The sequence below is a fragment of the Tyto alba genome, unplaced genomic scaffold (assembly GCF_018691265.1).
Source record: "Tyto alba isolate M040663 unplaced genomic scaffold, T.alba_DEE_v4.0 Super-Scaffold_16, whole genome shotgun sequence".
NCBI lineage: Eukaryota > Metazoa > Chordata > Aves > Strigiformes > Tytonidae > Tyto > Tyto alba.
Window position 1 is genome coordinate 662,980 of NW_024881278.1, and position 24,319 is coordinate 687,298.

Sequence of the window (24,319 nt, forward strand, 5' to 3'; positions counted from 1 at the left end):
GTCCCAAGGCTTCTGGCTGACGAAGGTCAAGAAGTTCTCATCATTCACCAGCTGTACAGCACTCTCAGCTCTTCTTCCTCGTTTCGCGTCCCCTTTGCGATGTAGCCAAAGTCCTGCTCTTGTGCGACGTGGCCGTTGTCCTCCAAAAACGATCCCACACGGGGCGATGCTGGTCACAGGCCCGCTGCGATCCAGGAGAGCTCACAGGGTCTCCCTTGGAGACCCAGTTTATAGGGTCCAAGATAATTGACTTCCGTCATGTATTTTCGCTCAGGCCCAGCTCGAACAATGAAACATTCTGGGACCTTGGAGCAGTTGCACAAGGGTTTGATGAAAGTGCAACTCTGTTATTGTTCTCATTTGCTCACATCCCAGGTACAGATGTGCCAGGCTGTGAGGAGATGATGGACTGTTAGAACCATTTCTGAGTGATAGGGAGGGGCAGGAGCCGGGCGCACCTTAACGTTCTGATTCACTGCCATTAGCAGTCCTTATCTCTCCAGGTTGACATACAGCTCGGGGGAGGGATCGAGTGGCCCAGGGGGTGAGAATTGTATCACCACATGGCTCTGTTTGTTAAATGTGGTGAGAATGGGTGCTCTTGGAGCTTGGATTCCAAGAATAAACTATGACATAAACATCTGTAATTAAGTAAAAATGCCCTCAAAGATTATAGAAGCCTCAGTGACGGTAGTTTATGGCTGTCATTGCTGTCTGTAGTTCGGGAGTGAAAATGCAATTGAACTAGCAGTGTTTGCTAGGAAACGTAGGTGCTGTGTATTGTGAGACTCCTCTGAATGGTATCTATGTAGATCACATATTTGAGAAAGGGCTGTGGTAAGGTGTTTTATAAAGGCTGCAGGCAGAACACTTAATAATAGGGGAAAGGCTGGAGAACTTGTTGTTGAAGCAAATGAAATAGAAGCGACAGCTTGCTCACGGTAGAATGTTGACTCAAACTTGTAGGAGCTAGAAAAGTAAAAGATAGAGAAGAGCCTAGTGGGCTTACAGAAAAGTCTTGGTTGTCTGTGGCAAGAATAAGTAAGAGGTGGTGGACATCTTATAATCAATATAGTAGCACAAGAGATGGTTGCTTTTTGAAGTTTTCATTTTTTTTTGGAATAAGGTAGTAGTAGTCCTGGTTATATAGGAAGGGAAGAAGCAGCATCTGTGAGATGGGGGGAAAAATGCCAAAGTTATTTTACTCGGTAGTTTAAGGAGAACATTGCAAATGTAAAGCAGAACAGTTGTACTCCTGAATAATTTAAGTTGCAAATGTTCTAGCTATGTGTTTCCTAAGGGGTGGTAAAATGCAGTATTGGACAGCTGTGATATAAGGAGCAGGGTCTGAGGAGAGTATGGCCTTTGCTAAAATGAGAAGTTAAAGCCAAATAGATAAACCGACACGAAGGATGATATTTGGATGCCACAGATCAGGATATTCTAGAAAAACTTGTTGGACTCTCCTTAGGCTTTTCCACAGTAGCAGATGTCAGCAGGCTGAAGCAAACTGAAATTTAGGGGTACAAGCAATAGAGAATGCCAGCACTCTCTGGTGGTTTGTTTCTTACCTGTGCTAAAGTACATGGTCTTTGAACATCAGTGGCTTGTTTTCCTCTTCTTTCTATGCCCTTTTCCTCTGTGGTTAACCTTTGGAGTTTTTCTGCTTAGAAGCGATGAATTTGAATTTAGCAGTGTGCTACAATCACAGTGCAGTTCTTGTTTGCAAATATATTGCAGAGCCAAACACCAATGCTGTGGTTGGTGCTTCCCCCAGCAAGCCCCTGGGTCAATATCTTGTAAAGTCCTGTTTCTGGAACCTCGTTATCTGAATTATGTCAGAAAAGATTAACAGAAATGATGGGAATCATCAATTAAAAAAATACCAAGCTACATGTGTAGTCTATGTGTTATGACTACTGGAATAGATTAGGAGATGTAAATCTAGAAATATTTGCAGGTCTTAAGTGTTGAAAAGAGGAATTAAATATTTAGTTATGGCTCCTTAGTAATATCTTGTCAATAATGGAATGAAGCTAATAATGGATCAGCTTAGCATTAATTCCTTGGGTACTGTTTAATGAGATGGTGCAGGTTGTGGAAGAGTCTCCTGAGGGGAATTGAAAGCCCAGGCAGTTGGGAAGAGCTAATTCCTTTGAAGAAAGTCATTTCAGGAAAAAATCTTGCTTAAAATGGGAAGGTGCAACTAGATCTGGGTGACTTTTAAGTAGCTCTTGTGCTTGCCGTTCTACCTCTGACCTCCTCTGCAGTGTTTTTTGGACAGCTTTATACACAGGAGAGAGAATAAATGCAGTCTTTAAAATGGGATCTTGTCTTTTTCGTGTGTCCAGCAAGATACATCAGGGACGGAGAGTCCCAAGTGCACAGCTTTATCCTTGTGTTGGCGAGTGGCAAAACTGGATCAGACTTCACTGCTGCGGAAGGAGCCCTAAGGAGTTACAGCCAAATCCTGGGTTCCTCCTAACTGAAGAGTTAATGGCTGGGAGCGACAGTCAATAAACCATCACAGATTGGGAAGCCCACATATAGCCTCTGTTTACATGTGCTTATTTTTCTGTCCTTTTTAGTGCTTTACTGCAAATGCTTCAAAAGTTTTTCAAGCCTGTGGGGTTTGTCACAATCACTACCTTGTTTCATCTGTCCCCCTCCCTAGCATTGAAGAACAAAGACCTTCCAGTGCCAGTGGGGTCAGAGCACAGTGGCAGCGCGGGCATATGTGGGGCAATGTAGTTAAATTGGCTTCATTTACAATTTCTAATCCCCCAAGCTTTATGATTTTAAGCATTCTGAATTTAAAAACCTAGTTTTTAGAATAGTGTTTCCTACTTCATTTATTTCAGTATTATCAAACACATTGCCATTTTACCTACACGTTATATCACTAGCACGATGAACAATAAAATACTTTCAAACTCTGCTTTTTTTTGAGAGAGAGAGCTCCCTCAGACCAGCACAGAAAAAGGTAATGTGTGTCTCTCTATTATAGCTTTCCTGATGAAATGAAGAAAGAGAAAGGTGAGTCTGTTGTTTTTTCAGGCTTTGTTTATTTGAAATTAAGGCCAGTTTTGAAATATATGGGATTAGCACTCAGCTGTTTTAAGCAAATTGAGCTCTTGGATTTAATGACTCTTAGTAGTCTGAGTATCTGAAAGGCAGGTATTGTTGGGAAGAACAGCTGACTGAAGTGAAGAGCGAAGTCCTCTGTTTTGCAGTAGCTATGAATACAAAGCCTGGGTTATTTCTTGAGAGAGGGTTTTTCAGTTATCTAACAGGAGGAGGGTGTATATGGCACTCGACATCATAATTGCTGATGGGCTGAAGTTCCTATTGATGAAGACTCAGACACTTCAAAAATTGGTTTTATGAAGACTGTCCTCCATAGAGTTTGTATTGTAAATACAAAGCAATAATGAGGTACAGGAACCTGGAGTACACCTACCGTTTTTTCTGTATGCTTATGCAGTTGAAAGATATTTGTACTTACATAACTGAAGTAATTTGTTGTTCAGTCCAGATTGCTATTATGTGTCTTAGTAGAAGAAAAGAACAACAGAACCTTATGGTTTATTGGAAGGATCTGTGAGGTCAGGGAATTTTTTTTATTTTTTTTTTAATTCCTGAATTTCAAGTTTGAGTACCTCCTGCCCCAAAAGACAAGGGCACTGCAGGGAAAAAAAAGTTATTTTTTTGACTTGCTCTTTGTTGTACACAAGATTTTAACTCAGTACTGTCTTTGTGACTTGGGATAGCAAGAGTAAAAGAACAATTCAGAAGAAACAAGATATTAAAAGCAAAATATTATGTGGACTAAAATCCAGGAGTCCTAGAGAAATTTCATAGTGTCATAATAGTTACAGGAAAATTCCAGGATATCATTCAAATTACTTCTTTGTGTCTAAGGTTATATTATATGTTGTTTCTGCCAAAGATGGGCGTTTGTTACATTTTATTAAAGAATGACATCAGAAATGTGTAAAAGGTGGTTCACATGTGGATATCTTAAAACTTAACTATGCAGGACTAGTTACTACTGGTAAGACCATTACTGCGCCTGGCCGGACGTGTCAACTGTGCAGGCAAAGAAGAAAAGTCACTGTTGGGGCAGTCTGCTAATTGAAGATTAAATGTTTTTCAGGTTATTATGTAGTCGTTGACCATGGCATGTGTGGTGGATACAGTAACTTTTTTACTTTTTAAGTTAGCAGTTGCTGTTAATTCCAAAATTTGCTTATGTGACTACACACCGGACTTCAACTGAGTTGTTGGCTGGTGAAGTCTACCTACAATATTATTGAAAATACAAATTTAAAAAGCAGATCAGGTACATGATTTAATGTAGTGACCAGTTGGTATGTGTTACCACAAGAGTGCAGAGTCTTCTAAAAAAGCTAGGTATCATTTGACAGAAGACAGCACAAGGACACCTGTATGTTCGTTTTCCAGTAGGGCTTTAATGATTAAAATTTCAGTACTATTTACAGTAGATTAAACTACTGCCTTTCAGTATTGTTGGTAAAATTTGGTTTTATGGCTAAAGGCATTTAATCTAGGTTGTCCTTCAGACAAGAACTGGTGTGTGGATACTAGTATGTGAATTTAGGAGATATTTCTGTTTCATGAGATGAACAAGATTTCGACTGTTTCTGCATTCTGTGTCACTGGGTTTATTATTCTGGCTTCAGCTGCACTGTGGAGAAAATTCTGGGAGTAGCAGAACTCTCCCATTTAACTATTGTCAAAGTTTGCCAATGCTTTTTCTAAGACCAATATCATGAAAGGGAATGTGGTTATCATTATATATCTGCACTAGCAAATTATTAAGATTATGTTGATCACAGATAACCTTATGCCACCACAAAATGTGCTTTATAACAAAACTTTTAAAGTACCAAGTATATGCACAATTTCTTTCTCTTACTGAAACACAGTCACAATCATATCCATAGAAAGCTGTTTCTTTTAATTTCAGTCCCCAGGAATTTTTTTCTGCTGTTTTCTTGTCTGACTTCTAGAGGTGAAACTTGAGAGATGGAGCAGCCTGTCTGTCAGCCAGTCTGGTCTCATATAGCAGCTTCTGAATCTGTTGGTTGATGTCAGCCAGATTTGACAGCTTGGTAGAGGTCTCAAATATAATGAAGATGTGTTGTTTGGAGGAAACGTGTGGCTGTAAAAGTCTGCAGAGCCCTCCCAAGTGAGGGGGGGGTTGCAGCCCTCAGCAGCTCTCAGAGGACCCACCTACAAACCTCCCCCCAAACCAAGTTTGAAGAATATCTGTTTGCAGTTGTGCTGCTTGATGTGTAGTTGTTAACTTTTAGGCTATATTAGTGTAAATATGGCTTCAGTCATTTATTTATGGGCTTGTAGCTGTATCAGTCAACAGCAGGGGGTTACTTTGAGCTCAGGATATCCTGGGCTGTTGCCCTGCTGTGGAGACAACGGTGATTTGTATACCGTGTAATCATCTAGTACCAGTAACTCAAGCTGCAGTGGATTTCCTGAGTCTTGTGATTAAATCAGATTGCTTGACTCGTTCTGATTTTAGGTCTCAGTCAACATTATATTGAAACTACTTTTTGTTGACATTTATGGAAAAAATTACTTTAACCCAAAGGGTAATGAAGATGTTTTATATACAAACTACCAGATTTGTGTTTTTAACTGCACCTAGGTATTAAATCACAATTTTAAACAAGGTACTTTCTACAAAATGATTCAATAAGCACTGAAGAAGTTAAAAAAACAAAACCAAGAAACCAAAACCAAGAAACCAAACAAAAACCTCTGGATAGGAAAGAGAAATTGTGTGACATTTCAGATTGCACCAACTTTACTTTTGCTGTAGTTACAGAAAGTAACAAAAAATTTCTTGTGTAGGAGTTTTTGTTTGGCTTTTTAAAGCATATGGTTGAATTGAATATTCCCCTTCTAAGAGTTACTCAGACAAAGGAAAGTGCCCTTGGTCTGTGTAATTCAGTGGGACATCAGGGCACATGTACAGTTAGAATGTAACCAAACTGCCAGAAAAAGCCAAGTTCTTTCTGTGACACATTCTGTGTTTGTTTTTCAGTCAAGTCTACCTTAAATTCTCCTGCTCATTAAACAACTCTCATGCTTTCACTTTGTGACCCCAGAAATACATCTGGGTAGTGAACAAGCAGAGTGATAAAACAGGACATCCATAACATTGTGCCTAAAATGTGAATGTAAGTAGCAGGCACTTACTTTGCTGAAAAGAGAAGCCGTTGAGCATGGTTGAGTTGCTCTTGCAAGTGCTTAGTCTATGTTTCTGAGTAGTTGAAAAACGAAATTGCACATCTGCTCTTCAGTATAATCCTTTTCTATTAGATGTCTATAGATTAAGTGAATTTTCAAGAGTATATTTTACAGACCCTTTTTCTATTTTGACACAGAGGTGCTCCGCACTCAGTTGAGGTAGTGCCTGTGTCCTTGTCTGTGCAGCCTTGGAGGTTTGCTGAAGTCATCTTTTGAAAAACTATTTGGGAAAACTGATTGCACTTTCTGCCCTGCCCTTTTTGTGTTTTCTCTCCCACCCCCCCCCCCCCCCCCCACCGATGAAATGTGTCTCGTTCTTTCTGTTCTCTTCTTGGAGTTATGTCTGACAGGTATTATGGTAATCCCGACTGATTGCCATAGTATCAGTTTAATGGAGAACATCATATCATGATTTTATAATGGGATAATCTATAATAAATGTTCTAGTGTCTGAATGATACAGAATGGATTAATAAAAAGCCACTTTGTAAATAACTTGAACCGTCTATTGAAAGACTTAAAGGAAGGAACTTGAACTTGGAAAAAAGCCAAACACATTTTACATGTCTGTAATAGGGATTTTTCTAAAGCTTCCCATGTTGATTTATATTTGATGTAACTGTGCTTTTCCATGCTCTTCTCCCTTCTCTCTGTGGGAGGATCTTTGGAAAGTCTTGTGGAGGACTGGATAAGTGACATAATGAACAGGACTGGAAATCTGGAGATACTGCTGACATTTGGGTGCCTGTACTGTGATCTTGACTGGATGCCCATGGAGGTGCAAAACATGCTCTGGTCTTTGCCCTGAAAATAAGCAGGAAATATAAGGGAAGGGGAGAAAGAAACTTGATACAGAGATACCTATGTTGGAGCTTCTTCCATGAAGCTACTATGTTTTGATATAGCTGCTGAATCATCTTCAGTTTGGGGCTGTTCTTCCTAACCCACATGCTGCTTGTGATGAAGAGAAATTATTAAAACTTTGCCTAAGTAAGCCATTTATCACGTTATCCCGTTACAAGACAAGTGTACTAGTTCTTTTAAATGTGCCTTGATACTAATATTGATATTGTTTATATTAAAGTGCCAGTACTATTCAAAGTAGTTATTCTGATCCCCCCCCCTTTTTTTTGTATGTGTGTTTTTTCCTTTCCCCTCTCCTTGCAACCAATTGCTAGGTGACTGGCTGAATGTAGCAGTAGTAAAGGGTTAATAACGGCACTGGGCTGATGTCTGTGCCATTATTCTGGTGTCTGTGCCAAGAAACTTGCCTGCTTGATCACTTTGTAATTTGGTTAGGGATCACGGGTTAGAAGTTTTCCTCCCTTGTGATCCTGGAACTCCACGTGGTGTATGAAGCAGCAGTGGGAAGAGCCTGGAGGCTGACCCTGCTGTGTGAGCAGATTGAGCTTGGGGGGGGGGAAACAATCTTTCTTCAATCATCAAGGCGTTAATTGTGAACTAGTTTTGGCAGGGCGGCCCCTTTACATTGCTTTGGGACGAGGGCATTGGAATTTGCGGGGGCAGCGTCTTTGGTTAGCGGTTGGGGCTTGTCCCTGGGCTGAGGTAGGGCTGGTGGGTCATACGGCTGCTGGAGGAGTCGCTGCCTGTAGCAGGCTTCTCTGCAGGGCACCCAGCACTGCAGTACAGCTCTTTACAGCCTGAACCTTTAATTAAGGTGGAACTTCAACCAAAACTTTTTAAAAGGGACTCAGCCTCTAGTGAACTGCATTAAATGAGTACCTGAAAATGACTGGTATCATGGAAGCGATTGTTTTTTAGGGGGTGCTCTCAAACTCTCTGTGTACAATAAATTATACTCAGCTGTCTCATTAAAATGAAGCTCTAGAGTTGGATTCCTAGTAATTCTTTTCACTTCTCTCAGGTTGGCATATTGATTCTGATCTCCTAGTATTCTTGTTTCAGGTTGTCCGTTCCCCATCCCTTCCCCTACAAAAATACAAAATTCTGTTTGTGAAATTTTTAATTGGCTAGTGCTTTACAAGGCCTTTTTTTTTTTTTTAAACTTTTAAATCCTCATTCTTTAGTAATGTTTAGTAATATTATTATGAGCATTATCACAAAAATTAAGGATTTTAGGCTTCTCAGAATTTTATGTAGTTCATATATAGTTGTTAGACTTTAAACATTTTGTATCAGTTTTCCATTATTGAGTAGCTTTAGGTTTTGTAATATGGAGAGCTGGCTGGGTCTGGGAAGGAATTCACCAGCATATTTTATCATTTTCCCTCATATACTTTAAGCATGAAGAAATCCAGACAGAAAAGGAGTAATTCTGGCCCAAACTTTTTCCTGTCTAGAGTCCTTCCAAACTTCCTAGAGGAAGCAGGTTACAAATTATATTTGACACAACTGTTCATAGTAAGATGGACCATTTAATTGGGTCACATTACTTATGATACCTTTGCTGAGCAAATAATTGCGGATAGGTAGAGACTGTTGAGGAAGCAGGATGAATGGTAGCCATCCACAGTCTGCCTTGCTGTGATGCCAAAATCTATTTCCTACTTAAAGACACCACTGGAAATGGCTTCTCTGTTTCCCTGTTTATTACCCGTAGCTGTATTTCAGTCTCTTAAGTTTAGATTTAGCAAAAAATACTAAGGATGACATGGAAGTGACTAAGAGGGATCTCTTAAGGCAGGTCTCTAATGTTTTTTCTATGGTAGATCTAAATTCAGTTGTATAATTAATGCTGTAATTATTACAACTATATATTTTATTACCTTAGAAAATAAAGTATTGCTAGTTAAATAAGCAATTCTGTTTGTCTAATCTTTATTCATTAATGTAGATTTTAAAATGGGTTTTACTTTTATTTAGAATTTCTACTGGAGAATTGAATGTGAATAGAAGGTAGTTGTACAGTCATCTGAGGAACATAGAGCTGGGTGATCCAGTGCACCACGTGGAAGCAAACGTCACACTAAAATCCTGAACTCAGGTCTCCTGTTACTAGGAAAAAGTTTGTCATTTTTGGCTGGTGCAGGTGGATATCCAGTAATGGCTGAGATACCATGCAGTATGGTAAAGCAGCACTTTATTGCGTTAAAGCCCTCTGCTTTCCCTTGCACCAGTTGGGCCCAGCAGTTTGTCAGGTGACTTAGCAGATGGGTTTGGAACAGGCATGCCTTAGCATTTGGGGAGTGAGGTTCTGTATGGTGTGTAGATAGCAGTCTTCCTCTTCTGGCTCTTTTTTTCATGTGCATGTTTTTAATAACACAGGAGATGTTATGCTCAAGGTTGTCATTCAAGAGCAGCTGGTATTACTCTTATGACTAACTATAATGAAATCCCATCTCTAGCAAGCAGGTTGATGCATGCTGGTTTTAGACACGAAGCTAACAATTTTTTATGATAGTTTTTGAACCAGTCAGAAACAGCTGATGTGAAGTAGATGCGGGTGCATGAAAACGCTGCTGTAGAACTGGAGTTTTCTTCCTGGAATTGTATTTTGGGAAGCATCAAACCTGTGTAACAGTCCCTTGGTAGCAGAGCCTCTCCCCTGCGCTGCTATGGTGCATCACAGCTCAAAAAATATATTTGGTACCTCAGTTCTAAGGGAGTTTTAAAACACTGGGGATTTTGGTTTAAATATTTAGTCTCTGTTATCTAGGCTATATGATAAATGGGAACTGCTGCTACTAGGATGGGTGGTAAGCGACTGAGGCTTATCTTGTAACCTTCTGTTCTGCACTTCCTTAGAGCCACATAATTAACTTCACTGGGCTTTGGATCAGAGTACTTCAAATTAAGAACAAACCACTTAATTGACTTGCAGAGTCAAACTTCTGAAGCAGGTTTCCTCAAGCTGCCTCTGTTTCTAGATGAAGGGATTTGGAGGCAAGCCCAAGTACTTCAAATATATGTCATAGCAGTAAATAAACTTTGGTCACAACAATTAAAAAATGAAATAAAAATTATTTCACTTGCCACTTGACCCTGGCAAGCAACCTGTTGAGTGGAAATATGACTGTGGATGATTGTGATATGGTTTATTTAACATACTCCAGTCTCATTTTATTTATTTATTTTATTTTTTCAGGGAGAAAGACCTTAATGCAAAGTTCATTATTTCAATGGAAAAAAATAAAACAACAATCACAAACTTAAAGGTGAGTAAACACAATTTAGAAAAGGAAGTCCTAACTAAATAGCTGCCAGAATATGACTGGACAAAACAGTGGTGCTCGTTGTACTGTGAACAACCCTTAGTTTTTAAAATACAGTGTTGAATTAATCCTTTGGGGAAACAGGTTAAACTGTTAACGTGCTGCACCGTGGTTTTCTGGAAACCACTCTGTAGTCTGTATCTTGTAGGTTTTTGTAAAGTTTGTCACTGGTCATTACTTAGCTGGAAGATGAAAGACAACAGAAGCCAGGTATGTGCCTGGTAGCAATTAAACTTCTGCTTCATCTGTAGAAATCTTATGGAATCCCCATGAAAAGGAGCTAAACCCAAAGTACCCATCACTTACTATAATATTTTGATGGTATATTTTAACACTTTTCAGCAAGAGAAATCATGCACAATAAGTAGGTTTTTGCAAGATAGTTTCCAATGATAAATATATGAAAAGGAATTTCAGTGTGTAATTTGTTTAGTATGACTCAGGTAGCAGTGGCTATCGCTGAAGGATAGTGGTAGCTGTCATGTCATGACCATGATGATAGCCTTAAGCAGCAGGTATGCAACGCCATTTTAATTATGACTCCACATTGAAATGCTGTTCACAGTGCAAAGGTCTCTCTGGCTTCTATTACATGTGTAGGATAGTCCTTTATTATAATCTAAATTTCATATACAGGACTGATTGAACATAACTGTTGTGATAAAAATGCACTGTGGTGTTAGGAGCAGTAAGCTAAAATCCAGATAAGCCCACTGTGCTGGCTTGTAATGTGACTACCCTTCTTGCTAATTTTTTTACTTTCGTTTGATTAATAGGCTAACCTGTCCCTATAAATTGTTAAATAAGTGTAACTGTATGTTAAATTGCAATTTGGTTATTTACTGTAAAATGTTTTTAATTACTTTGTCAGGATGTATTGTCTCAGCTCTCTTTATTTTTTTAAATAGGTACCAGAGGGTGGTACTGGAGACACAGGACGAGAAAGAACTAAGACGTTTACCTATGATTTTTCCTATTTCTCAGCAGACAGTAAAAGTCCCAGCTTTGTTTGTCAAGAAATGGTAGGATTTCTGAATGTTAATAATATATTTTTTTTTTTTTTTTACCTTTCCCTCTTCTTTGGCTTGAAAGCCTTCTTTGAAACTTATTTCCATTGAAAGTGCTTCTTGTGTAATTTAGAAATTCCCTAGGTACCTGAGAAATTGATTTTTTTTTTTTTTTTTTAAGTGCTGTGTTTTTGAATACAGCAGCCTAGATGCCTTCTTTCTAGCTCTCATCTGATTTGTCTTGTAAGGTCAAGTTAGAAAACTTGTCTGAGCACTAAATTTGTTTTTGAAAAAGATCACTTTTGAGAAACAAGTGTATATGTTTAATTCACTTAGACAGAAACATTCTCCTTATCTGATTGAAGTGGATTTTTTTGTCCAAAAGTCTTGGTACACAGTGAAGAAGATTAGCCTTTCTCTTCCCTTGAGTATTCATCTTAGGAAAGGACAAAATTGCCTTTCCTCTTGCACACTCAGAACAGAAAATCAAACTTGGAGCTATAGGCATTATTTAGACGAACAGATAGACCCTCCCTGACCTCACATTTCATGTGAACATTGAACCTTTTTGCTATTTCACATGCCCAAATAAATTTATTGAGTAAAATTCAAGTGTTTCGTGATTGATATCTTCTTTTTTGGTTTTGTGGAAATTGGAATACTGTAAGCTTCAATTGAGAGTATTTCTTTGTCCTTAACATAATGCAAAGGTTTGCTGAACATACTGTAAGCCAGTTGGATACGTACCTTTTTGCTATGTACCTCATCTATTCTGTAACCTCCAAAATCAGGGTTACTGATACGGCTAATCCTAAAAAGCCTTAGAATTAAAACTGATAATTTTCTGTATTGTTATTTCTTGATGATGATCTTTTAAGTAACACAGTTTTTGCTATGTTCTCTGAAATATCAAGAAATATGCATTTATTTGGATGTTGATGTAGTGATGCCCTAATTACTTTAGCACTGTGGCAAATTCAAGAAGTAGTGTATTTGGACGCAGTGATTGGAACCCTGGTTTCTAGTGGATGTTTTTAAGCAGGCTGTTCAGGCCATATGGCTTTACTAGAACTCCAGCAAATGCGTTTAGTTGAGCATGCAGAGAGTTACTGATTTATTTTAATTAAAACAGCTTTGATCATGTATTTTTCTGCTCCAATTCTAAGAGATTTTGGTTGTGGTTCTGCAGACACAACAAATGATTGCCTTAAGTTTGATCATACAAATCAGCTAGGGTCTCAGTTTAATACTGCTTAGTCTCATGAAAATGCATATAATTCTCAGTGATAATTGGTTACCATGTTCCCAGTTTTTCCTGATATAGATGAGTACATTTCCATAAAACAGTATTAGTGATGTATCAGTGCATATTTGGAAAAGTCTGCAAAATGTACTGTAAATGTAGTTGTAGAAATTCCTAGAAATACAGAAAAACCAGTTGTGGCTTAGCTTTATGGATATTTAATTCTTAGATCCTTTGGGTAACTGTTTCTTTACTTGACTTCAGATACTTCTGGAAATCTATGTTAGACAAGATCTCATTAGAAGCAATGTCTGTTGTGGTGTTAGGTTGTTACGTATTAGGCTGTTGCTGTTGAAATACAGTTTTTTTCCAGAATCTGAATATGCTGTGAAATAATGAAGTTAATTCTTGTTAAAAGAGCCATTTGCAAAGGAAACTTGAATTAGTATAAATGGATATTGAAGTTGTATCCTGTGTTGATGTCCAATTTCCATATACAAGTGATAAATTAAGTTTTCCTTATTTTAACCTTTTCCTTATTGGTGGCATTTTGCCTGTTTCAGAGCAGATCAGATTGAGGCAAGATCATTATAATTTGCCCATGTCAAAAGGTTAAAGGACAAAAAAAAAAAAAAAAAAAAAGGTAAAATGCCCAGATAGGGATTGCTGCAGCAGTCTTGAGCAGTGATTTTTCTTAAAGCTGTGAGCTTTATGGATCATAGTAACCGGATGCTAACAATAAATCCTAACCATGGCTTAGATGTCCATACTCAGTATTCTGCTGTTACAGCTTGTCCCACAACCACAGACTGATTCCTTCATCCTTGCCACAAGAATGCTAATAAAAATATTGTCCTTGTGTCAAGTGTTGTTTTAATGACAATGTTTCTAGCACATTGAAAACAAAAGGAGTTTTCAAACCATGGGAGTGCAATTTCTAAACAAATGCTGCACAAGCTATTGTTTTGGTTGTGTTATTAATTTCATATTTAATTGGAAGACTTTGTAGTTAAGCTCTTATCAAGTTGCTGCAGAATTTCTAGTTTACTGCACCAGCGGCATAGAAGAAGGGCGTTTTTCATTCTCATTCGTCTTGCCATGGAATAAAATTGATCTTGATTGTTGGTAACGTGGTTGCTTAGTGTGCTTTGTCCATGATTGCTGTATTTTTCCATTTGAAATGCAGAAAAATAATAATTGAAGTCTGTCTAATACTACATGCTCCATTAATATGCCTTGTAGATGCAAAATATGCTTTAGTATTCAAAAATTAGAATGGGAGTGGCAGTTTGCCATCAAGCTACTTAGTTTGTATTCCTGGAAAAGAAACAAATGGAACTTTGATGTTTACTGCCCTTTTGTGATAAACCGATGTCCTAGCTGTTTGGTTCTGACAAAGTCCCATCCTAACAATGTCTTTTCTTCTAACCCGTGTGTTAAGCCTCTGTGTTCAGACAACAGCGACTGTAAATGTCCTCCATACTACCTCGAATCACTTCACAAGTTATACACAAAGTTTTAAAAGGGAAAATGCAGTCAAAGCAGAAGTGCATAGAGACTTGATCCAGATAGTGAGGTAAAAACTTGCACATAGAGAAAGGGAAAAGAGGGGGGGGGAAACAAAAAAGCAGCAGTTACTCACAAGGGAGAATTCAACTAAGATGCTACTTTTCAAATGACAAACAAAAAGGAAATGGTGCTTTGGATGATCTTTATAGTCTTCCTCTTTGAGAAGTTTAACTGATTACAGCATTGTAACTCCTTTGCTCAAGGGAAGGTTAAGTTAAGTATTCCAAAGGCATGCTTGCAGCTGAGCATTAATGATTAAAGAAATTACTCAGCACTCCTTCAAGGGAGGAGTAGCATGATTATACCGTGTGTGTGCCATTTGCTATTAATAATGACTTGTACACCTTGGTTAACTTAAACCACATATAGTGTGAACTAGTAGCCAAATTATGTGAAGCATCTATGAGATTTTTGAAAATCATGCCTGAACTGGGAGACCCAGATTAATATTTTCATTGAGAGGAATGCTGTGCCAAGTGTTAAACCTTGCCCAGTGGCACAGTGGGGGTTATGGATGGAAATGAGGGGTAATGATAATGAAAGATCAGGAATTTGGGAAGGATACTAGAGCCAGTATTGCAGGGGAAGGTGGGGTAGGCATCTGGTGAGAGCTGAAGTTATTAGATGAGAACAGACTCCCGTATTATGGGACATGAAGGAGGGATCATTACCAGTTTGTAAGGGTTGAGGACAAAAGAGAAGGGGCTAGCTGATGGAAGGTCACTTACCATATAGAAAACACGTTTTCATGTTTTGCCAGACTAAAAAGTATTGGTATGTAAAAGCCAGGTAGGGAGGAAAACCAGAGAAAATAATGGGCCATTTTCTTACACTTGGCTAAAGCAAAAAAACAAAACCAACCAACCAAAACCCTCCAGAAACACAAACCAAGAAACTGAGAGGATCACTGAAACATTTTCTGCTGAATAGGGGCTGGATATTTGCAGAACATGAAGAGTTGGCAAAGATACAAAAAATTAACAGTAAGGAAAAATGAATAAAGTATCTGAGATTGCTGGAGGAAACTGAAGCTATAGAAAGAAGGTAGCGTTTTTTGTTCTACATGTCAAGTTGATTTTTGACAGAAAAAGAAGTAGAAAATATGCTGTTGCAGTGCTGTAGACTAAATATGGTAGTAAAATTTAGTATTTTATTTGAAGTACTAATTTCCTACACTATAGTAAATATCATTGTTTGATGCCAGTATCTTATATTGGGGTAGTTTATTGCTTAATATTTTCCATGCTGGACTGATGACAACTTTTTTCTCTAAGCTTCTCTTACCTTAAAAATCTTTCTTTGTTTTTAGGTTTTCAAAAATCTTGGTACAGATGTGCTTAAATCTGCTTTTGAAGGTTATAATGCGTGTGTTTTTGCATATGGACAGACTGGATCTGGGAAGTCCTACACCATGATGGGAAATGCGGTATGTTGTGTTTTCATAGAATCCTAGAATACCAGGTTGGAAGGACCTCAAGGACCAGCTGGTCCAACTTCTCTTGGCAAAAGCCTGGTTTAGACAAGATGGCCCAGCACCTTGTCCAGCCAAATCTTAAAAGCGTCCAATAGTGGGGAATCCACCACTTCCCTGGGGAGATTATTCCAGTGGCTTATTGTTCTCATTGTGAAAAATTTTCCTCGTGTCTAGTCCAAATCTCCCCAGGAGTAACTTGTACCCATTACCCGTCATCTTTTCCATGTGACTCCTTGTAAAAAGGGCGTCTTCATCTTCTTTGCTGCCACCCTTGAAGTACTGGAATGTGGTGATAAGGTCTCCCCTACACCTTCTTTTCTCAAGGCTGAACAAACTTGGTTCTCTCAGCCTTTCCTCACATGGCAGGCTTCCCAGTCCCTTGATCATCTTTGTGGCCCTTCTCTGGACCCTCTCCAGTCTGTCCACGTCTTTTTTGTGTAGCAGGGACCAAAACTGAGCACAGCATTCCAGGTGTGGCCTGACAACCACTGAGTGGAGTGGGATAACGACTTCTTTATCTCTGCTGGTGATGCCCTTGTTGATGCAACTCAGTGCCCCGTTGGCTTTCTTTTGCTGCTGCAGCACACTGTGCCTTCATACTGAACTTGTTGCCCACCAGGACCCCCAGGTCCCTTTCTACAGAGCTGCTCTACAGCCGGGTGGATCCTAACCTATGCTGCACTCCTGGATTGTGTTTTCCCAGGTGCAAGACCTTACACTTGTCTTTGCTGAACTTTGTAAGGTTCCTGTTAGCCTGTTCTTCCAGCCTATCCAGCTCTTCCTGCAGGGTGGCTCTCCCTTCCAAAGTGTCCACTTCCCCATTCAATTTGGTATCATGGACAAACTTAATCAGAGTACACTTGATCCCATTATCCAGAGTACTTATGAAGATATTAAACAGTATTGGGCCCAGTATCGAGCCCTGGGGGACCCCACTTGTGACAGGTTGCCAGTTTGAAAAAGTGCTATATCCCAGCACCTTCAGGAAAAGCCAGCCTGGCAGCCAGTTCCCCACCCACCTTGTGGACCACTCATCTAGACTATAACTCATCAGTTTCCCTAGGAGGAGGCTGTAGGGAACCATATCCAAAGCCTTTGAGAAATCCAGTTAGATGATGTCCACCACTTGCTCCACATCAACCGAGCAGGTGTTTTTGTTTTGTTTATTTTTTTATTATTCTGTCGAAATGCATTGAAATTATACTGTTGCAAGAGCATGTTTTTATAGAATTATTATTACTGATCCTGCCTGTATGCTACTGACCCCCCATATATCATACCTTCTAGTAGTAATCAGAGGTTTTAGAAGCTATTTCTTTTACAGGTAGACATTTACAGTTGGAAGAAGTGTCTTTAAGTGATGCTCAGTTATGTTGGACAAAAAGCAATGAGTTTTGTTCAGTAACAAACCCAAGAATTTCAAATGTTACTGCTGATTTTCTATGCCCAGCTCAAGACAAAAGATGAAGATATGGATTTTGAGAACATGAATGATCAGCTCTTTTTGAAGAGATCTGTTTTTTAGACCTCTTTTGAAGGGTCAGAAGATTAAAATGGGTCCTTGAGCCCTGTTTAGTGAAGGCTATCAAGTGAGAAGTGGAATCTGGGGATGAGAGTAGCTAAATGTAAGTTTCAGCAAATCATGTAACTTTAATTTTAAGGATTAAATCCTGTTGAGCACTGCAGTGAAAACCCTGGAAGAGGAAGATATAATAGGAGGAGTATTTGGCAGTTTGTGAGTAAAGGATAGGAGTAGTTTCTTTCAGTTGCTTCCATGACTGTCCAAGGACAGAAAGAACCCACTAAACCGTTGGGAGTGGAGCAGCTTAAAAGGGCCCACTGTATGTCAGTCAGCTGCTATAGTTTTCATTCTTTAATCCTAGGAAAAAAAAAATACATTATGTCTTCTCCCAGCAGAATTGAAGAGGGGAGTATTTCTGCTTGTCTTTTCTTAGATAGATCACTCTTTTGAAATGCAGTAAGATTGTCCAGTTTGCACCTCCTTTAGTTTAGGAGAGTAAATTAGCTGTAAATTTTTTTCTTTCAGTTGTCACAGAAGAAGTAGCTTTATATTTAACTTCAATATGGTAAGCAGAATAGACTTTTGTAACCAGAAAAGATCTTATGACCTAGATGTGGATTTCTATTTCAGAAATTTATAAAAGTGACATTTTTATGAGACTACCTCACTATATGTAATGACCGTAATCATCAAGACATTTTGCAAATGAATAGCTGCTGAAGTTTGTTTGACACTATTCAATAATAAAGGTCTAATCTTCTTGCCATGATACATAAATACTTTAATCTGGCTTTGTACAGAGAATGTATAAAATATACTCAGCCGCCAAGTTAAATGCTTGAAAATTGATGGCCCTGTCAGAGAGACTACAGTGCTGTAAGAAAACCTGAATTGGAAATAAATTTTTTTTTCCCCTGCTTTGCTTTAAAAAGTATGAATTCTATTCTTATTTTACTTTCAATATCTGCTGTTCTTGGCTCTGGAAGGCTTCTTCTGCAATACTGTGTACAGCAATCATTTCAAGAAATAAGTCTTGAGCAGAGATACTAAAATGATCAGAGATCTATAAAATATGATCTGTCAGGAAAGTCAGACTTGCATATGCAGAGAAAATAATAATGTGGAGGAACAAAAGTCTTCCAAGATGTGAAAGGTGGCTGCAGAAAGCAAAAGAATAATTCATTCCCTATGTCCAAAATAGATGGGTAAGAAAGTGCATTTAAGTTGCAACAAGGAGTTTTCTGGTTAGATAGCACAGGAGGAAAACAGGCTTTTAATGAGAAAATTTGGTTGTGCAGTGAACTACCTAATTTGGTTCTACATATTTCCATGACTGGAAACTCTGTAACACAGAAAAAAGCTGTCAAGGATGTAGTTGGTCCTACCTTGGAGCTGTAGGAGGTGAAAAGGGAGAAAATGTTTAAATATGGTTTCTAATAAGGAGTGTACATTCTGTAAGATGTACATTTTACTGATAAAATGTGCTGGGAACTGTGTGTTCTTCCTTTCTCATCCCTATATTACTATGGTTGAAGTTACTCAATTAGATCTAGTATTTCGTATTTTAAGACTGTCTTTGCAGTTGCTAAATTATGTCAGACACTAATGACTTGCCTAAAACTTTGTGGTGGATCTTTTGTGTTTTTTCCTTAAGCTTTAATTAAAACCATTCAGGTGTTCTGAAGCATGAGGTAAAAAAAAAAAAAAAAAAAAAAGGTATTTTCCCTCCTGCTGTATTTAATAAATAAATAAAAAAAATGTGTGTGGGAATTTACAGTACTGAACCCTTTATCTGAGGTAAACTGAAACTTTACCTGGAGGTAAAGATTGATATGTATTGGGAAAGGCTTTTCCTCTGTTACCAAAGGCAACTGTCTCAAAAAACCCCCGATTAAGCTGCAAGTTTCTCCCTTTATCTATGGGTTAGGTTTTTTTCAAACCAAGGTGCAGTCAGGTGAAGGGCTAGGTCTGACAGGAGAGAATAGATTATTATTTCAAAGAATGAAGCCTTGTTTGAGAAGGACAGAGAGGCTCCGATTAAGAGGAGGAAGAAACTGGAAAAAGGCAAAATAGAGGGATAGAGTTTGATTTAAAAAAAAAAAAAATAATCAGAGACTGGATGACGAATTGGGAATTATAGCTAGGCAAAGGATAGAGGAAGAGGAGCTCAGAGATGACATCTGGAAGAAGATTGCTGAGCCAGAGAATGCAGGGATAGGCTGAAGAATGGGAACAGCGAGGCCCAACATGAGAGCAGAGTGGAGTGAGCTTGGGCAAAAATGGTCAGATTTTTTGTGGGGTTCTGAGTAGAAGAGAAATCTTTGCCTGTGAAGCACTCACTCAGCCAGGGTCTGGGCAGGGCAGTCCACTGTCTTTGTGTTTTCCTGCTGCCAGGCATCTGCAGAATCCCACCCAGACTCTTGGGTGCCTGGAGTGCCTGGGCTATGCTCATGCTGGATGTTTGGTCTGGTTTGTCCTAATTTGCTTCCTGCTTAATTACAAGGTCCCTAACTCTAAGCAAGAACATATCTTGCCTCAGTGGTGCATAGAATTAGAATTAATCCATCGCATCAAATCTCTTACGGGTTTTTGGAGTGAAGGCAAATTGTAGCTGACAGACTGTTTTGTAAGCTACTTCTGAGTCTGCAGCTCTGAGCCTCAAGCTCATTTGTATGTATATATCCTCCTTTTATTCCTGGGAGCCACATTCACTCATTTCAGCTCAGAAGGAGTGGAAGCTGCTGTCTCCCTGAAGTGGTGGGGAGGAGTTGTTCTCAGCAGGTGGTTGGTCATCTACCTGATCAGACTCAGTGGGAATGGGGCCGCTGGGAGCGAGCAGCCCCTCGTCAGCCGAGACCAGAGCTGCATGGCCCTCTTCTGCTCCCCTCTGCTGCTGGGGCAAACCCTGGCTGTGCCTTACTGCCTCGCTGTGTGGCTGGGAAGGGGTCTCCCTGCAGCAATGGGAAGAGGAGAGCTGCATGCTACGTCTCTGGCTATCTCGGAGGTGGGAGCTGCTGCCTTGCAGCCTGGCACATGTTTGACATCAGTGGTGGAGCAGCAGCCTCACTGGGATGAGGCCCGATTCTCAAGTGTCACCTTAACTGAGAAGATGCCACCTGGCTGCTGTGTTAGCTGAAGTGGCAAGGACTCTGTAATGGATAGTTACAGCCCTGCTAGTAAACCACATAGTCTATAGAGATCTGTGAGAAGGAATATGTCTTTTCAGTTTGCTTTAGTAAACCGACCGAGTACTTCTATGCATAAAAACTCTTTAACTTCAGAGTCAAGCATTCAGAAGTTAAATATCAAATTTAATCTGGCTGCATTATGTGATATAGTGAATGTAGTTTTAATTTGGTTGTTACATGCTAATTTATCCAGAGGACCTACTGTGTCTTTCAAGACAGGAAGGACTGTGAGCTGAGAATTGGGGCTTTGAATGAGAATGACTCATGAATGCAAGTATATGGCTCATGTCCCATTCTCTGCAGATGTTTCCAAATCCATAGTGAAATGAGATAGAAGTTATTAGAAAAGATAGTATTGAGATAAGGCAGTTCATACATTGCTCTGAGGAGCCAGCTTCTGTCTTAAGCAGTTAGGACTATTCAGACTAAATGAGAGGGGCAAAATATATCCCAATAGCAAAGAACTGAAGCTAGTATATACGTTCCAACACACAGGAGGATTAAAGTGGGAAGGTGACTGCAGTTAAATAAAGGGCAAGAGTATTTGCTGTAAAGTTTTGATTTTTCCCCTTTTCCTGGATGTTGGAACTATCAACTAGTGATCTTGGGTTTTATTTTTCAAAATATATTGTGCGTGCGTATATAGCCTTGTAAATAAGAATTGTTGTTATTGCAGGGTGATGCAGGTTTAATACCTCGAATTTGTGAAGGATTATTCAGCAAAATAAGTGAAAAAACAAAGCGGAATGAGGCATCCTTTCGAACAGAGGTCAGGTAGGTTTTGACATGTTAATAGTTTGATGGTTATCAAACTTGTTGTGGTTAAAACCACCCCATTTCACTTTATCTCAGAGAAAAGTGTGTGCTTTTCAAATAACTTTCCATGCTTGGCCTCAGTCCTATAATTGATTTTTGTTGGCAGTCGTTGTCAGAATGTGCAGTACTTCTAACTTGAGTCTAACAACTGTGCCTTTCATTTTATTTAAATGATAGTGAAAATACCTTTGCTACTGGACAGCATCTTCCTTATTTTTACCCTTTATTTCAGGCTGACATTAGGAGATCTTGATCATGCTGATGTCTGCTTTCTTTCTATTTGCTTATTGCTTTCTTCCTTATGATACATGTACACTGTAGTCATTACTATCTTAAGCCAACTTTGGATCCATTTGCTTCTCCAGGCATCTTGCTTTCAAACAATGTTAACATGGCTTTCCTGTTTTTTTAAAAGACTCTTGAATCAGTCAGTGGTTTTCTAATCTTTTTCAGTTACCTGGAAATTTATAATGAACGTGTGAGAGATCTTCTCAGACGGAAGTCATCAAAAACTAATAATTTACGAATACGAGAACATCCAAAAGAGGGGCCATATGTTGAGGGTAAAAACACTGTCAGTGTTTTGCACTGGGTATTTTATTACCTTTATATATTCTAAAATGTCGTGTCTAATTGCATAGGGCATTTTTATCTTTAAAAATATTAATAATGATGGATACAGTGCTTTCCTTTGATATAAAAGCATAAAGGATAATACCCTGTCATTTTGTATCCCCACTAGTTTTCCCATTTCTAAGATCATTATTTATGTACAGCTTTTATTTGTAAATTTATAACACATTTTTAAATAATGTTAAGAGATGCAGTTGGTTTTAATAATTTGTTGAGTATAATTTATAAATCTTCAATATTTAGATGGAAAGTACCTATTAGGATCTAATTGTCTTAATCTGTCCTTTACCAGGGAAGGCTCGTGTCTCTCGAGGGATTATGCTAATGTTCTTGCACTAAATACTTTAGTAAAATTGCATACTTTTTTCTTAATTCACTGTAAATGTACAAGTTCTCCATTGTTCACATGAGGCCTCATTCCTTTCCTTAAGTGATAAATAAGTATGACAGTAAACAATAATTGCAGCATTACTTTGTAGTTGTGAGGGTAACTTGAATTTTTTTGTAAAGAAAATCAAGTGCGTGTATGAGCATACTGTAACACTCTGCTTTTCTTTAGATTTGTCTAAACATTTAGTGCAAAATTATACTGATGTAGAGGAACTTATGGATGCAGGAAATATAAATAGAACTACAGCTGCAACTGGAATGAATGATGTCAGTAGCAGGTCGCATGCCATTTTCACTATCAACTTCACTCAGGTAACAAACCAAACCAAGCCCCCCCTGTCTTAACATGTGTTTGCATTCATATGATAATCAAAATAAGTTTGTCAAATAAGCAAGTATGGGTAGGTAATGAGTATGTTGTTGTTCTGTGATAGGGAAAGTTAGAAGAGTGAAAATAGTTTTGAGAATTATATTTATCAGGGATTATAATCTTCAAAATTTACAGCGTAATGTGATTGCTTAAAATTATATTTAATAGATTTTGAGCAGATAATTATTTGGAGTTCAGACTGAATAGCAGTGACCAGTGCTGGCGTGTTTCATGATGCTGCTGTGACAGGAGTGGGTGAGGAACATGTTGAGTGAGACTTCAGCCAGAGCCAAACATGAGTTACCTGTTATGCTCCGTTGTTATCCAAGGTTTATGAAAGAAACTGTCTCCATGGCCCAACTCATAGAGTGTAGAAATGTTTTCTTGCTGACTCTTCATCTGTTACTATTGGAAACCTATTTATATTCCTTGCTTTACTGATGGAATAATGGAGAGATTTAATATGTTTTCTCAGAGAATAGTAATCTTTTTGTTTATATGTAGTAAACTCCTTTTCTAATGACTCTTGCTCTTCATCGTTGCTTTTGGGGGGCTTTTTAGACAGTCCACAGATAACCTGCTAGATGAAGAGAAGGTAGCATAGAGGTGGTTCCCTCTCCTGACAGAACTTTACATGTCTCCTCCCCCCACCCCCCAAAACACACACACAGAATCCCGTGTACCAGCTGTTCACTAATGATGAATTGCTCCTTGCAAAGCTTTCAGAAGAGAATGAGAGTCAGGCAGCAAAAGGATTTGTTGTACTGTTGTACTGTAAATGTAGAAGGAAGTTTGAAACAGTGCAATCTGAGTTGATTTGTATCAATTAAAATAAAACTTGGGAGGAATCCTCAGTTAAAATCATAGAATAAAATTGCATTTGCTACTTGAACTTGAAGGCAGGGGGAGAAATTGAGTGTAAATGTGTCTGTGTATGCTATAACTTGTTGAAAGCTAAATAGAAATATAAAATAAATGTTGAAAGCTTAATAAAATGAATTCAGCACATTTTCACTGTACATCATGTAAATACCAATTCACAGTTGTCAGTGCATGTGCATAAGGGGCTAGAAAGTTGCAAATATTACAGTTTAAAGAAGCAACTGCTTGTGTGGGAATTAGGCAGCAATTCATGATCAAATGCCTTTCTGTGGCACCTCTAACACATCTGTCCTCTGAAGCTCTGCTATTGTAAACAGGTTAAATTCAGTCATGACATGAAAAAGGCTACTAAGCTGGGATTCAGTAAAATTTCAGAATTTTGTAGCTTAACATACTTTCTTTTTTATTTTTTTTTTCTGTAGGCTAAATTTGATTCTGAAATGCCTTGTGAAACTGTTAGCAAGATTCATTTGGTAGATCTTGCTGGAAGCGAGAGAGCAGATGCCACTGGTGCCACGGGGGTTAGATTAAAGGAAGGAGGGAATATTAACAAATCTCTGGTTACTCTGGGAAATGTAATTTCTGCCTTAGGTAAGTCTCTGGTTTTTGTGCTTGTCTGTTTTGGGGTTTTTTTTTAGTCATTAAATACCTTTCTGTTTACTTACACTTCTGTTCATTTTTACTTAGACAAATGCATAATGTTTTTGAAAATGAATGAAAATACATAATTACTTTTTT

General features: G+C 38.6%; 1 protein-coding gene across 4 annotated transcripts in view; it reads left to right on the forward strand.

Annotated features, from left to right (window-relative positions):
- Window positions 1-24,319, forward strand: part of KIF16B (kinesin family member 16B) — a 143,945-nt gene that overhangs the window by 6,601 nt on the left and 113,025 nt on the right. For 3 of the 4 annotated variants that reach the window (XM_042789555.1, XM_042789553.1, XM_042789554.1), the window contains exons 2-8: window positions 10,361-10,430; window positions 11,396-11,509; window positions 15,616-15,732; window positions 21,167-21,264; window positions 21,760-21,869; window positions 22,499-22,641; window positions 24,004-24,172. In XM_042789555.1, coding sequence (XP_042645489.1) covers window positions 10,361-10,430; window positions 11,396-11,509; window positions 15,616-15,732; window positions 21,167-21,264; window positions 21,760-21,869; window positions 22,499-22,641; window positions 24,004-24,172 — 821 coding nt within the window. Of the gene's footprint in view, window positions 1-10,360; window positions 10,431-11,395; window positions 11,510-15,615; window positions 15,733-21,166; window positions 21,265-21,759; window positions 21,881-22,498; window positions 22,642-24,003; window positions 24,173-24,319 lie in introns of those variants that run through there. The other variant, XM_032994769.2, reaches the window with a different exon arrangement.